Source organism: Euwallacea similis, chromosome 31 (genome assembly GCF_039881205.1).
Source record: "Euwallacea similis isolate ESF13 chromosome 31, ESF131.1, whole genome shotgun sequence".
NCBI lineage: Eukaryota > Metazoa > Arthropoda > Insecta > Coleoptera > Curculionidae > Euwallacea > Euwallacea similis.
This window is the reverse complement of record NC_089639.1, coordinates 302415-319362: the sequence shown is the minus strand read 5'-3', so window position 1 is coordinate 319362 and position 16948 is coordinate 302415. Positions and strand designations below refer to the sequence as shown.

The 16948-nt window shown below is 32.0% G+C and overlaps 1 protein-coding gene across 1 annotated transcript in view; it reads right to left on the bottom strand.

The window, feature by feature from the left end:
* The window catches only part of Ca-alpha1D (Ca[2+]-channel protein alpha[[1]] subunit D), a 69883-nt gene that overhangs the window by 30169 nt on the left and 22766 nt on the right, over positions 1–16948 (bottom strand). The window contains exons 2-15 of the mRNA XM_066403803.1: positions 16476–16827; positions 10609–10714; positions 10392–10531; positions 10222–10328; positions 9999–10151; positions 9764–9945; positions 7368–7878; positions 7235–7308; positions 3988–4139; positions 3710–3917; positions 3476–3596; positions 3190–3400; positions 3058–3140; positions 2808–2949 (exon numbers count right to left, since the gene is read on the bottom strand). Coding sequence (XP_066259900.1) covers positions 2808–2949; positions 3058–3140; positions 3190–3400; positions 3476–3596; positions 3710–3917; positions 3988–4139; positions 7235–7308; positions 7368–7878; positions 9764–9945; positions 9999–10151; positions 10222–10328; positions 10392–10531; positions 10609–10714; positions 16476–16827 — 2542 coding nt within the window. The remainder of the gene's footprint in view (positions 1–2807; positions 2950–3057; positions 3141–3189; positions 3401–3475; positions 3597–3709; positions 3918–3987; positions 4140–7234; positions 7309–7367; positions 7879–9763; positions 9946–9998; positions 10152–10221; positions 10329–10391; positions 10532–10608; positions 10715–16475; positions 16828–16948) is intronic.

Here is a 16948-nt window from a genome sequence, read left to right as displayed (position 1 = left end):
TGATTTGGTATTTTTCTCAAAAACTATAAGTTTTAGTCATTAAAACATTTTTTGATACGTCGAGTATGATTTTGACTTATAGCAATGGTAGACATTAAATAAATAAATGCTATGAAACATATACATAGTAAACAGGAGTTAATAATTTAAAAAAGAAAAACTTAAAAACTCCTACATATTTCAAGAACATACATTTTCATGGAAATTTGATTTATGGCATTGAACATAATAGTAAAAAGATAGATTTCCTCATCAGTAACTATTAAAGAGAAAAGAAAATTATTCTTCCAGGTGCTTTTCGTTGTACTCAATACAAAATGTTATCTTCCTAGAAACCTCCTTCATTGAATCCTTTTGATGGCTTGTGGACAGGTATATTTAAAACACTTTCTTGAAAAACAGTCTCAAGATGACAGACATTGCGAAAGGGTCATAACCCTTTCGTTTTAAAAATCCCGTAGAAAAAAGGTGACCTAGAGAGTACAGACTTACTCTACGGTGCGTCTAATTACTCTAACTCAGAACATTTCCGCAAGGCGTTCTTTAACATACCTTGAGTAAGTATAAATGGTCCATCGTACTGGTACCACGAAGTGTTAATTACAGCCAGAAATACATAGATTATCAAGAACTTCGATTAATTCAGTATTTAATGAATTTAGAAACATTTCAGAACTTAAATTCTGTGTAAAAAACATAAGAACCGATGATTTGACTAGTCAACCAACCACATAATGGTTTTGCAAGCTTTTGAATTGTAATTTTGTTATTTTTTTGGGATCATCATTTATAGTTTTGTGAACTCAGCATTCAAGAGAAGAACAACATGAAACCAAAGACTTGCTTGTCGATCGTTTTTTTGACAATGACTTGTATACTTATTCTCTTATCAAGCCTTTTGAAGTTAGTATCTACTGAATTAGCGAATCAAAATATTTAATACATAATTTAGCCATTTTTGACTGTTACTTGTTTATAAAACTATTTCTGTGTTAATTAACTTTCTAAAAATACTGCCATAAGCTAACTTGAATGCTTGCTTTATAATCTAGATGAATTTTGTATCAAAGCATATCAACACCTTCCATGTATTTTATGTTTTCTTTAAAATTATTTATTTATTTTACCTTTAACTGATAAATATCTATTAAAACACTTATTTTAATATAATGGAATTATCGTTATAAAGTTACTGATCGATTTGAATATCTCATAAATGCAGGAATATAAAAAGATCTTAAAAAATTGAAAGTCATACCGGAAGTTTGAAAACTGGCATATGGATAGAAAATAAGGCATTAAGAATTTTTTTCCTATGTGGTTTTTCCAATTTTGAGAAATTCCAAATTTAGATTTTTTTAAAATTGCAATTTGACAGTCGAAAACAGTCATTTGTTTTTTGATTTGATTGTCATTTTGCAGCATTTTTTAAGCTCAACCGAAAGGCAAAGTCAAAATTTACCTAAATTCATAAGTTAACATTTTTTCCATAAATGCGTGATTTATGTGTCATCCTGTATAAAAATGTACATTTACTTGCGCTTTTAAACATTTTACCTCAAACAAACCACAATTCAAGGCAGCAAACAAAACAAAACTCGGGATGCTCCGAGTGTTTGCTCTATTCATTCTTTTTCCGCACTTCCCGCTTTCTTCTCGCTACTTACGTTATTTACCTTTGTTCCTCAACACAGAAAGAAAAAAGTTCGTTCGAAAGAAGGCGGCCTCCTATGTTTACGACGTCAAAATTGACATTATTGAATGATATGAATGGATAACGCATATATTGACAATTTCAAATGAAACATTCAGATGAATTGAAAAATTGTATTTTAGTGTGACTGATGTTCCATTTTATTTCTTTAACTAAGTAGTGTTTATCAACGATGTTCGGTCGTATAAAGTTCACGAGTTCAGTTACGGCATTTTCATACGATATCATTACCATACTCTCTATAGCGGGCCATAAATGGTAGCAATATCGCAAACACTAAAACTACGTGTTGTTAAGTCGGCTGTTTTCACCCATACTATAAAATTTATGGTACCGTCTTTGCAATATGGCGTGAGCAAGCAATTTGTTCTAAAATCGAGCCATTTTTTCCCGTACGTTTTCACACGTATGAAAATAAATAGCCGCAATTTGTTCAGTATTATTAAAGCGATGTTGTAGTAAAGACAAAATGTCCGAAAAATCTGGAAAGTTTTTATAGGAACCTTCAAATCTTATAGAGTTAATTGAGCAAAAACCCTGTACCTGGGACAAAACAATAGATATGATTAATGGATATTGAAGCAGTGTTGTAGTGAAGACAAAATTGTAATGTATCCTTACTACGCCTATGTGCATCACCATTTTTTTAGCCATATGCCCAGCATGGTCAGATTTCAGTATCCGTTATTCCCAAAAATATGTGACAAGAAGCAATGCCAACAACACAATTCTACAACTTCTATCCATAACACTTTACAACATACTAAAATTGTCAACACCGAATATTTACTTTAGTTTTCAAAATATTATGGTTACTAATTATCGTTGCGTGTGAAAATGAAGTACCATATTGCTACCATTTATTGTGCGCTATAAATGGTATGGTAATGGTGTCTTTTGAAGACACCCTTAATGGTACGAGCAACGCGATGTACTCGTTATCCAATTTAGGAAAAGCGAGCCCGCCGTGTTTGGTTCATTCGAAATAAAATGTTCAAGTGAAGCGCCTTTTGACAGAGGGTAAATGTATTAAAGAACATTAAATTGAATTAAGGATACAGACTGCAGCTATGTTCTGTTCAAGAAGGCGTACCTGTTCTTATAGGAAAATATAAAAAAGGCACTGCCTTTAGGAATCGGCTTGATTTTATTAACAATAGTGACCTCGGATAAACGTCGAGGTCTTGCGGACTCTTTTTGGTTCTCTATATCATCGTCATCCTCAGCATCTTCCTCTGAAAATTACCTAATCGTTTAAGGTCCTTTTCTAAAATCTTCCCTAGTTACACTTAAACTAAAATAGTCCCTTTGTTAGTTTTAGGTTTGAAATCTGTTTTGATTACCTTCGTTATGTTCTCTATCATCTTCGTCCTGTTCAATACCGATTTTTGTGTGAGACTCTAATTCTTCTTCCTCATGACCAGACCTACACTTATCGTGCGTTAAGTGGCTACCAACAGTACCGAAACGTTTACCTCTCAGAGTATTGCCCATCCCCCGTTTCGTCATCCATGCTGTGATCCTCTTCCTCCTCTTCTTCGACATCCTCATCTAGATTCGGAGTGGGACTCTTAGATCTTTTACCTTCTTGTTCCTTCTCCTCCTCCTCTTTTTCAATAGCCGTCAGTGATTCGGCGTCGGCCAAATTGTCTACAGCGATAGCCAAGAACACATTTAAGAGAATATCTAAAGAGGTCAAGTTAAGAGAAACAAAGTTTTTGTCGATGTTTCATTAGACAAGTTTAATATGAAAAAGGATACAGTTACCACAAATGAAGAGAATAATGTAATATATACAAGCCAATGCCCCGAAACCTTTAACTCCACCGTACGCTTCTATTCCTTCGTACATAACAACGTTCCAGTCTTCACCTGTTAATATCTACCACAAAAGAAATGAAACTTACATGATAGTATTTAGATGTAGTTAAAAGTTTTATTAACTTATTACCAACTCACGCTGCCATTAAAGTTTTTCCTACGTATTTTCCTTACCTGAAAAACAGTCAATAAACTTTGCCAAAAGCTGTCAAAATTGTATCTGATCTTTTCTTCGGTTTTCTTATTGAATCGCCCACCAAAAACCTGCATTCCCAAGAGTGCAAAAATAACAATAAACAAGAACAACAGCAATAACAACGAAGCAATCGATTGTATGGAATTTAGCAACGACGCCACCAAATTTGACAGTGAACGCCAATATCTGAAAAGAACAATTTTACATTATTTACACTTAAAATCAAACAATAATCAGAATCTATAAAACCACTTACTTCGTGACCTTAAATACCCGCAGTAGTCTGACACAACGTAACACAGATATTCCCAACGGTGGCATAATATTTGTATGAGTTAAAACCATTTCGGATATGCTACCAATAACTACGAAACAGTCGAAACGATTGAACAAAGACACAAAATAACCCTGAAAAAAATGTAGACATATAGTAATCACGATGTACAGGGTGATTTTTAAGTTGGGCATTTTTTCCGACAGGAAATAAAGCTAAATAAATAAACTTTTTTCCCTTGGCACTTTCTCAAAAAATACCTGCCCAAATATTTAAATATTCAATGGCTTGCTGATACTCGTACTGTATTGGTACATTTGAAAATGACACATTCTTTGTAGCTATCAACACCTATATAAAATGGCATTCAAATATCTCAAGAGGCTTCGTAGATTTAAATTATTTATTTATTACTCAACTGTAATTTTTTAAATATAACTAGAATGCATCACCCCAAATGGATATTTGGCTCGTAATCGTTGCCAAGGGAAAACACTTTATTAGTTTCATCCTGGTAAAAAGAAATCGCCAACTTCAATATTACTCTGTAACTGTATGTGCTAGGTTGTGATGGACGTGCTTATGGTGTTCTAAATTCGAAGAACCAAATTTTATTAAGTATAGTAAATATTTATTATGTGTATAAAAAATACGACAAAAAATATACAGGGTTAGCCACATAACTCGTTCATTAGAAAACTTTTGCCTTCCCGGTATGGTAGCCTAATCAGATTTCAGGCTAGAATCGACCATTTTGAATCCAAGTAAAATATTTTCAAAATGGCAGCACTTCCGGTTATACTGGAAGTAGTCACTAAATTTGTTATTTTAAATGAAACTCTCTACTTTTCTTATCATTCTTTGATTTCTTGTTAAATTTTAAAGCCAGTTTATATAAGTAAAGTGTCTTACTCGTAAAACTTACCGTTTCCGAGTTATACCGAAAAATTTCCAAATTTTGACAGCTGCAAGATCCCATGTAAATCGGTATTGTTCGCTAACTGCTGCGAATTTTGGTATTGGTATTTTGGGGCTCAAAGAGGACTAATAAGCAACGTTTTGACGAATTTTAATTTGACAAAAGGTCTTTTACAACCTTTGAAATATGCCTTTAAAGTTGCATAACTTCAAATCTCAATAATTTGCTAGTTTGAATGAGATAACTTGTGCAAAATAGGTCCAAAGAACCTTAATAATATTTGATACAGAATTAAATTTGAGACTTTAAAATCCTTAAAGGCACAAGGTGTCCCATTTGAAATAAGCAAGTTATTGAGATTTGAAGTCATGCAACTTCAGAGGCATATTTCAGGGGTTGTGAAGAACTTTTTATCAAATTGAAATAAGTCAAAACATAGTTTATTAGTCCTCTTTGAGTCTCAGAACACCGATATCAAAATTCGCAGCGTTTAGAAAACAATACCAATTTTCGAAAGATCTTGCAGCTGTCAAAATTTCGAAATCCAAGTCCAAAGACACTTTACTTATATAAACTGCCTTTAAAATTTAACGAGAAATTAATGAATGATAAGAAAAGCAGAGAGTTCCACTTAAAACAACGGAGTTGATAGCTACTTCCGGTATAATCGGAAGTGCCGTCATTTTGAAAATATTTTTCTTGGATTCCAAAGGGTCGATTCTAGCCTGAAACCACATTTCATTGGCCTCGATAATGGGAAATGAAAATTTTTCTAATGAGCAGGTTGTGTGGCTAACGTTGTATAATGTGGTTACGAAAAAATTATTACATTTTTGCTTTAGTTGGAATTCCAAAACGTATGGAACGTTAATAGAATAATTACATACTGATACTGATAGCATGAATTCATAAACATTATTATCATTTCATTACTAATAAATTTCAATCATGTCAGCGATACTTTTGCCACCTGATAGAAACTGTCACCACCCTGGTAGAAACATGATCTAAAATACTCAGTAGACGACACCTCAGTGAGAGTATTACAAATTTCAATTTCGCTATAGTTCGAATCAGTTTTTTGAGATATTTAATTTAAACTATTAATTTTTAATTCAAAAGACACTTTTAACGAAATATTATTTCTTCTGAAATCAGATCTTTCCACTTATACGATATTAATCGTTTTTTCAATTTAAAGATAATTTCATACACCTATACATATATTTCGTGTCATTTCCAAAATCAGTATGCACCATATTTACTTTAACACGTACCTAATGAGATATCTTGAAGGTCCTAAACTAGACACATTCCCTTGATACTTGAACTAACTAAATGCTACCTACACCTGCGAAAATTTTAAATAGAGATACAAACGAAAATAGTAAAGTGTTATAGTTTTGTCGAATTTTCGTGAGCTATTCTCTTAAAAACTAAAATTTTCATTGCACTTTTCTATTTGATGAGGTGTATAGCGAGCGGTTCTTATCCGATTTTAATGAGATAAAGTGATTCAAAGCTCATTGAATACAACTATGCATCGGCGCGTTTTACCAAGACGGAAAACAATTTTATAGAAATTTTATTAAATCATTTGTTGAATGATTCTCAGGTCAGTTGTCTTAACTTGCCAACTTCGAATGAACTATAATTCAAGACCAAATTTATACTTTTTGGTCCGCAAGAGAATATACAAGAGGTTTTCAAAAATTATTTGTTTGTGGTGTATGGCAGGAGTTCGTCACTTGATTGAAATAAGGTAAATTAAATCTAAAAGCGTACGAAGTGCTGAATCAGCGGAATAAAACGTTTATTTCTAAAACGTAGCTGTACAAAACGTTTCGTTAATGCAATCAAAATAGAAAAAAGTATTGTGATTGCAAAACTTCTATTGATACAAGATTAACTCACATTGATCGTTATGGTACGTTTTCGATTCATTTTTATTTATTGGCCGAAAATATGTGTAGCATACGGGTGCTGTTAGGAAAATTTACATTTTTTTTATTGCCTTGGATAGTGGATGCACCGAATCCGATTTTAATGAGATGAACTAAATTTAAAGATTCATAACTCAGAAATCAAAGCGATTTTTATTGGTGAAATATTACATCTGCATGTTCCTTAAGGGATGAGAAAAGTGGATTTTTTTAATTCATGTATATTGCTATTTGCTTTTTAGAAATTTTAATTTGTAAACTTTAATTCGAAGGGCAATTTAAGCAAAAGAAAAATTTTTTTCAAAAATTTGGTTCTTACAATAATTTCTTTTCGGAACACCTTGCATTCCCATGTATTCAAAATTACCTGGAATCCCAAACTGTACATTTTTAGTAACATTTCTAATGTGAATAAAGCTATGAAAACCATGTTTGTATATTCTGAAACAGGCAAATCATTAAATTAATCACACATAACTAGTTGGCAAAAAGTGAGCTACCTTGGAAATCATCAAGCCATGACGGTTGTTCATAATGTTCCGTTGCCAAAACGCCAGTATTCAGAAAAACCAACACAATAATTAGCCAATAAAAAGTTTGCGACTTAACAGCCTTCCTGCAAGCTCTTCGCATTCGACGATTAGCTCGGTCAAAGTCTTTCTTTTGTTTGGCAAACCAAGACTCCTGCTGAATTTCTTCCTCGCCCAATTGATCAGTGGACGCCATTTCATTAACGATATTATTCCTTTGGTCTTGGGTCTGTTGATCTTCGCCTTCAGGTTCAATATCCTCCGCTTGAGTTATCCAATCTAAGTAGCCACGTAGATCTTCCTCCAACTGCTGTTTTTCCCGAAGTTTGTGAAAGTCGCCACGAGCTTTAGCTTTTTCTCTTTCCTTAGAAAATTCCCCGCTCAGCACACCAAGAATTAAATTCATAACGAAGAATGCTCCCAATATCACCATTGAAACAAAATAGGACCACTGCCATTCGCGACCCAAAGCATCTTGAATCTGCACAAGTACCATAAATAAGTTTATGTAGAGTGTTTCATTCAAAGCAACATAAGCAAATATCTCCGAAATCAAATTTAAAATAAAAAACAAGTTTCAACAACATTGCTTGTTATGAAAGGAGACGTCTAACGTACATAAGAAAAATTTCACTCAACATCATTTAAAGGACATTTCGAGGCCAACCTCGTTTTTTCAAATGAAACACCCTTTTTTCGTAAATTTGCAAAGAGCTTAAAAAATTAAGTATTTTTACAGAAAAAGTTTCTTCTAAAACTTCTCGTTTTCCAGATATCAACAAAAATTGAAGTGGCATATTTAAAATAGCACATGACTTAAATTACGAAAAAAAGTTTATTAATCGACAATAAAAATTCACAGATTCTAAAAATTAATCCCAAATTAAAGTAAAAATTATTTTTAAACATTCATTATCCGAACAAATCCTCAAAATGTTGACTTTCCACATCGAGCCATTTTCCAATTCTCATGGTAAACGATCTCGAAACATTTCCAGGCATTTCTTCGGTGATTGATTTACAAGCTGCTCTGGTGCGGTTTTTCATACCATCCGAAGTTGTAGGGACTTGAACGTATACTTTTTTTTTAAGATAACCCCGAGAAAAAGTCTAATAGAGTCAAATCAGGGGATATGGGTGGCCAGTTCACTGGACCATTACGTCTTATCCATTTTTCAGGAAACATTTCATTTAAAATGTCTCGTGCCATGTGAGCAAAATCGGCTGGACATCCATCATGCTGAAACCACGAAGCAACTCTTCGGTAAAGAATAAGGTCTATTAACAAAACTGATAGATCATTTGACAAAAAACTATGAAATTTTTCTCCATTTAATTTAGCTTCAATAAAAAATGATCCTATTATTTTGTTGCCGACAATGCCGCACCAACCATTAATTGACCAAAGTCTTTGATTTTCTCCTTGTCTTAGCCAATAAGGATTATCGAGGGACCAATAGTGCATATTGTGGCGATTTACCTCACAATAATTCGTCAAAGTGGATTCATCAGAAAATAGCATATTGAAGAAAAAGTTTTCAGTCAAATTTAATTTTTCTTTTGCCGAAGTACAAAAGTGCACCTACTTTTCAATAGCGGGTGCAATTTTGCGCGGGTTTTTTTACTAATGTCCACGTTACCGCTTTCAAGAAATTTCTTAATTGTTCGATAAAAAGTTCGACGAGTAAGTGCTCTTCCTTCAAGGAATATTTGCACATAAATCCAATAAGCTTCAACACCGTTTTGACCACTTTTCCCATAACTTAACACCATTTGAATTTTGTTTTCTCTAAAAAAGTTCTCCATTTTTCACTTTTAAAATTAACTTTACCTAAAAAACAAATAATTATCTTCTTCTTAAAGATTTTTTTCAATTTTATAAATAAATTCGATACCTAAAAAAAAATTACGAATACATTCTAATGAAAATATGACTTTTATTCGACTGATAAATGTTTAAAAATAATTTTTACTATGATTTTGGGTTAATTTTTGGATTATCTGAATTTTTATTTTCCATAAATAGAGTTTTTTTCGTAATTTAAGTCATGTGTTATTTTAAATTGTGCCAATTCAATTTTTGTTGATATCCGAAAATCGAGAAGTTTTAAAAACACTTCATTTTTTAAGATATTTGCAAATTTGCCAAAAAAATGGGTGTTCCTTTAAAAAAAAAAACAGATTGACCTTGAAATGGCTTTTAAATGACCTTGAGTAAAAATTTGCTTATGTACGCTGGACTTCCTTTTTCATAATAAGTAATTGTTTGAAATTTTTTGAGTTTAAATTTGGTTTCGGACATAATCGCTTGTGCCACTTTAAATGAAACACCCATGTATAACGCAGTCTAAATGCATTTTTCTTACATTATAAAGTACATCAGTCCACCCTTCTAGGGTAATACACTGGAAAACTGTCAACATAGCTAAACCAAAATTGTCGAAATTCGTAATGCCGGCATTCGGACCCTCCCAATCCAACCCACAAGTATAGCCGGTTGAACAATTAAATCCGTCCCCACACGTTATCGGCACTTCCATTGATTCATCTACGACCTGAGACATTAAAATCAAGCTGCCAATAACATAATCGAAAATATACTTGTTGAATCCTTGTAACAAGTCTTATGCATCTGTCCTGAGAACAATTCCAGTCCTATTATGGCGTAAATTATTATTACAAACAACACCAATAGAGCAATGTGTAATAAAGGCACCATGGCACGAAGAATTGAATTTAGTACAACTTGAAGACCTAGAAATCAATAAAGGTATTTAATTGTCATCGAACCATAATAATAACAAATAAAACTAATATTACTTACTGGGTACTCCAGAAACAAGTCTCAAAGGACGCAACACTCTAAAGGCTCTTAGAGCTTTCACATCGAAGCTGTCTCTTGTTAAAAATGAAAGGGCAGTACTTATCATCCTAAAAAGTTAACAAAACTTATAACATCTGCTTATACCTTCATGAATATTAAATAGTTCTCACCCTATAACTACGATGGTAAAATCTAACAAATTCCATCCATTTCTCAAATACGCTCCTGGGTGCATTAAGAAACCATAAGCAATAATTTTCATAATGCATTCTGCTGTGAAAATTACTAAAAAGATGTACTCGATTTTTTCCTAAAATAATAATTAAAGATAGATGAAATACGTACCTTTATACATAACATGTAGAAACAATTATTATTGAATCTTACCAAATATGTATTTGTGGTATTGGAATCACCATTAGGAAATGGAGTGTATACGGCCAGAGCTACACAATTGGCAAAAATTGTCATCAAAATCAGCCACTCAAAAGGTCTTTCCAAATATGTTAAGGAGAGAAATTTCTAAATTCAAATAGGTATTCGTTCGGAACCAGATAGTTTTTTAATCGTTTAGCAATACCAAAATTTTAATTTTAACTGGCTCTTCTTGTAAATTTCATGATATTTTGGATCTTATGTCATTCTGAATAGAACCTCAATATTTTGCTGTAAATTCTTAAAAATTTTTCCATTCTAAAACTTGATAAAAAATAAATGTTCATGGTTTTATTATGAATTTTAATAATTATCACAATTAATAAACTAGCAATTTGATAAATTCATTCATTAATTCATTTGTAATGACAACGTAGAGGGTCATTACTTACTATTAACACACGCAACAAATTTCTATTGTAATAATATACGTTTATACATTTATAATAATAAAACAACTAATTGCAGCTAAATACTTAAATATTTTTTTCAATGTAGTTCTTCAAAAATGAGATAAAGCAAAAGTTAGAACTTTAAAATAAAAAGTTATTTGATATGGTGATAACCAGAATGATGTCTAGAACCAAAATTCAGCATGGACCTACAAATGTGTATACAGGGTGTCTTATTGTGATCATGGTACAAATTTTCAGAATGCACTTCTCTAAAAAATTATGAAAAATTCTAAATAATATAATGTTCGCTAACGTCGTCTTCTCATAGTCTAATATGAACAAATATTTTTTGTCAAAATTTCGTTAATTAGGGGTTTCTTAGGTCTTCAACATTTTGAGGCATGCGTTCAAACCATCATGAGTTGTAGCCAGTCATTAAAATAAAGCCAAAAGCCAAAGGCGAATGCCAAGTTTTGAGCAAAAATATGTGTTTAGTAAATTCATTAAAAAAAATATATGTAGATATATATATTTAATATTTTGACACCCTGTATTCAGGATTATACATAAATCAATCATGATATGGAAAAATGTTTTTGCTTATCAATTTAGGGAAGTTTTGATTTTGTATTTCAGTTCTGCTTCAAAAACGTTAAGAAATAACATTCAAATAAAAAAACAAACGATTATGTATAGAAAGATAAATTTGCAATTTTTTTACAAAAAAATGAAAATTAATGATTATTTCTCAAGGAAATGTTGAAAAGTAAAAAGTTTGTTTATTTCGTATTTTCCATCTACATGCCAATTTTTCAGTTCCTTTAGAAACTTTAATTTTTTTTTATTTCTTAGTTTGTGAGATATTGAAAAAGATGAGCAAACTTGTAACAATAATTTTATTACATCAAAATAATTATTTGAATTAATATTTATGAGGCAAAGCCGTAATAAATAATTTAAAAAAATGCAAAATGTACCATTAAAAAGACTACGTACGCCTTGTAATGCAAAATTGAACTAGATTATAAAACACGTATCATGGTTAGTTTATTGCAGTATTTTGATAAAGCTAATTGCTACAGAAATAGATTTATAAACAAATATCAGCCTAAAATGGCTACATTATGCATTAAATAGCTATTATAAATCCCAGCAGATATTAATTACACGTCATAACATTAATAAAGTTGGCAGAGAAAGACGAAAATACATTCCACAATAATTATTGTTGGTATAGAGCAGTATAAAATATGTATAAAGAAATTTTATTTCAGAAACATACATTTTTATGGATATTTGATTTATGATATTATACAGTGACCGGCAAAAAGTACACACTATATAGGGTTGTTCCATTTGAATTAATCAGAAAATTTTATTTTTGGTAAAAGTTTGTGCATCCCTGTAAACTTAAAACGCAGTTTGTAGAATTTGTATCTCGTTTCATATGGGAGAGATTCGAAAATTTTGAAAATGGCTCATGAGTAAAGTACCTTTATATTTAATTTTAGAAGGAATATGTATTATGAAAAGTTTAAAATTAAAATATAAACCCAAAAATAAAGTTTCAAATTTCTATTCCATAAAACACTTTTTCGGATTTTTTTATAGTTTTAGGATTTATTATATTTATATCTGAAACGAAACTGGCATATTAAATAAATTTCTTTTATTTTTTATAGAAGGTAAATGAAATGAAATATGCAACTTTTATAAACTGCGTTTGAATGAATTCACAAACTTTTACCAAGAATAAAATTTTCTGATAAATTCAAATTTTAAAAAAATCCTATATGTTGCGTACTTTCTGCCGATCACTGTATAATCAATAAATTATGATATGAAAAAACTATATCGTAAAAATAAATATCATGTACTTTACATAGCATTTAATGCAAAGTGTTGTCTTTATGAAAAACTCCGTCAATAAATCCCTGATGGCCTGTGAACTTACATATGTTTTAAACACATTTTCGAATAACTGTCTCAAAATTATCAACATCACGAAAAGGTTTTTGTTCATAAATGTTTTGATTTAAAAATTCATTATAAAAAAAGTTGAGTGGGATCAAATCGGGTCATTTACGGGGCCAGAATTGCTCCATATTACGTTTAATTATTCTGTCTCAAAACATTTTCAGAAAACATTCTTTAACGTGTCTTGATTTATATACAGGATGTAATGGATAACCTAAAATATCGAAATATCTCGAATACTAGGTATCCTATAAAGAAATGTTTAGTATCAAACTTTAATTACTAAGAAAAAATAAATTGGTGCTAAAGTCAATTTCCCTCCACTCCCCGTGTGAGCGCGGGGGGTTAATTTTTTAATTTCAAATGGCAACTCCTTTTTTTATAGATTCGGCTAATACGGCTAAAAATAAGAAAAAAATGTCTTAAACATTTGTTTCGGTTCATGCTAGAAAACACTTTAATTAACGAAATTCAATTTCTCTTTCACTTATGATTTACCGAAAGGTTTGATATCTGCTCTAGAATTAATGAAAATGTGAATTTTTTGTATAATTTTTTTTAAATTAATGTTCAAAATGGTATCCTCGAACTTTATAATGTACTTATTTATCCGTGTTTTAAAGGACTCTTCACATCTACGAAGTGTGTCTTCTGAAATACTGGCATAAACGTTTATAATTCGCAGATTATAGAGTTCACCGGACCAGACCTGTCGATCCATCAACCGTTAAAATTACGATTAAGAACTTCTCGTGCCACCGCAGAATGGTGAACCGAACAACCGTCATGTTAAAACCACATGTTCTGACGCACTTCACACAATTTAAGACCTGGAGTAATATGGGCAGTTCATTTTCCAAAACATTCCGATACATTTCACACTTCAAGTTGCCTTGAATTATGTGAGGCCCGATAAGTTTACTGCCAATAATTTCATACCATACATTGACAGTCCAAGGACGCTGGTGCTCAACTTGTTAAAGCTAATGCGAATTTTCAACACTCCAGTAATGCATGTTATGCCTGTTAACTGTACCATGATTTGCAAACGATAACTCGTCAGAGAATAATGCACAATGGAAAAAATTGATATTTCATTCTATCTGTCCAGATGCCCACTTAAAGTTTAAACGATTTTGAAAATCTTCCTCATGGAACTCTGGGAGTAAAGAGGTATGATAAGGATAAAACTTGTGTTTTCTCAAAATTCTCCACACACTCATATGAGAAATTCTTGATAATCCTGATATTTCTCTTGTGCTCACTTGGGGATTAAACGTCACAACACCTAGGATTGCAATTTTATTGTTTTCTCCACACACAATAGCTGGGCGACTTCTTCTGATTTACAATCCCTTCATTAATAAATTTTTTAATCACACGATAGAAAGAAGTCCGGGATTGTAGTCTTTCAGGAAAACGCTGAGCATAGAGATTGACAGCATTATCTAAATGCCTCCCAGCTTCTCCATACACCAAAACCGTTGCGATTTTCCCTTCTACGGTCAAATACTCCATCGTGAAGCAGTATTGATAACAGAATGTTTAAAAATGAATGTTTTTTTTGTTTACGTTATTGTTTGTTTATCACATTTTTAACAAAATCGAATTTTTTTATGCCATAGAAATTTTTTAAAAGTGGAGGGTTCAGTCATCAATTAAATTTCGTTAATTACAGTGTTTTCTAGCGTAAATTGAAAAAATGTTTTGGACAAATTTTTCTTATTTTTAGCCGCATTGTTCGAATCTGTAAAAAAAATCAAGGTTATTATTTGAAATTAAAAAGTTAACCCCAACCCCGCCCAGACGAGAGATGGATAGGAATCAACTTTAGCACCAATACATTTCCCTCTCAGAGCGATTAAAGTTTGATACTAAACATTTCTTTATAGGATGGCTAATATTCGATATATTTCTATATTCCATATTAAATGTTACACACTATAGATATTCCGCCTCCCTGATACCACAGTGTTCTTTCCGGCAAGATGTATACTATCAAGAACTTCGATGAATTCTGTATTTAAGAAATTTAGTATATCTTCCTATTCAACATACATTATACCATTCCGCATTTGTTTTGAAAGAATATTGATCGCGGCATTCAGTTATAGCAGCATCTACAGTTTTGTGAGCTTCATCAAATATGAAGGGCGCCTCGCCGGTGCCTAATATTTGATAAGAAGATCCAAGACTTTCTTCTCGTTTACCTTCAAGCCCAAAAGAAAAATCCAGTCTAATACCGAAATCATATTCTTTTAGGGTGTTTATAAATTTTGACTTGTATGGACAGAATTTGTTTCCATGTAAAATATGTCTTATGATGTCGACCACATCCAAACGTACTTGTAATTGTACAGCTTCAGGGTTTTTTGATCACTTGTGAGGCCAACTGAAATTATCATCTACTGAACCAGAGAATTTAAATTTAGCTATTGACCTAGTGACCGTTGATTGCCGAACATTTTTTCCTGGACGCTGGACATTAAAGATAGCAGCTTTTCAGTTTGATGTAATTTTTAACCGAAAATCCACACAATTTCAATTTTTTCTTGAAGAAATAATATGTAGCTCACGATAATTTCAAAATTTCCAACTTAATAATTTATTGAAATGAAAAAAATAGTTTTTGTCGCCCTCTTATAGTTTTGAAGTTCGGCTTAGTTTATAAATAATAAGTAATACAGAGTGTAGTCATTTGGGTACAATATGAATGTAGTACTGTGTATTACACAAGCCGATACTTATTTCTAAATTTATTTCTGTGTAAATTTGTTTTATAAAATTATCATAATAAGGTAAGATGAATTGTTGCTTTATGATATACATCAACTTTGAATCAAGGTGTATGTGGCCTCTTTAATATATTTTGCATCTTCTTGAAAAAAAATTATTTATCACAGCTTTAACTAATAAATAGTAATTCAAACAACATTTTCGATATAATGAAATTGTCGCTGCAGAGTTGCTGACCGATTTGAATACCTCGAAAATACAAAAACACAAACATATTTTTAAAAAATGAAAGCTCCTGAGAAACTTGAAAATTGATACATAAATAGACAATTTAAAAAAAGTTAAGAATTTTTTCTTTTATGTACTTTCCACATTTTGGGATATGATAATAAATTCTGAATTTTTTTATTAAAAAAGTTCAATTCAGACGGTATAGACAGCCGTTTGTTTGTTTTTTTTTTTATTTTGTATAGAATTTCTAATGATCTTTGAAGCAGAACGGAAAGACAAAATCAAAATTTACCTAAATTCATAAGTAAAGAAATATCTAATATGATGCGTTCTTTATGCGGTGACGCTGCATGGTATATTATGTATGTTACATATGTTGGTTTATTTTCATCATTTGTTGAGAGAAGACTATCCTCAAAGCTTCTAACCCGCTCAAATTAACGCCATGTATTGCACCATTACACAGTAAACAAAGGATACTTCCATTCGACAACATCAATGCACATTTTTCTAATAGGATTCTTAAGAGTGAGACAGAAGAGAGCGCGTTTGGGACGATCCGGCGGTGGTTTTTGAACACGTCTGGGAGGTCGCTTGGGGGCGGTAGGGGGCTGTGGCTGTTGCCCTTGAGAAATGTTCCCTACCGCCGATGAAGCTCCTGCCAGCCCCCCACCTCCTGCTGTACTCATTGTCCCTCTTGCTCTACAATTATTATTGCTAAGCGACACCACTGGCCATGTACAACCCTCTCTCGATGCACGGTCGCTGTACCCGGTAACGGACCACAGACGACTGTTGCATGAAGAGGGATCTCGGTGTTCATGCTGCTGCCCTAAAGTAAAGAGTTAAAATACTGCAGTTATATGTAGGTACGTGTATAGTTAGTATACATGTATTGTATAAAGCTTCATACGGCCCACACAAAAAAAAACGTACCGAATGCCGAAGAAGAA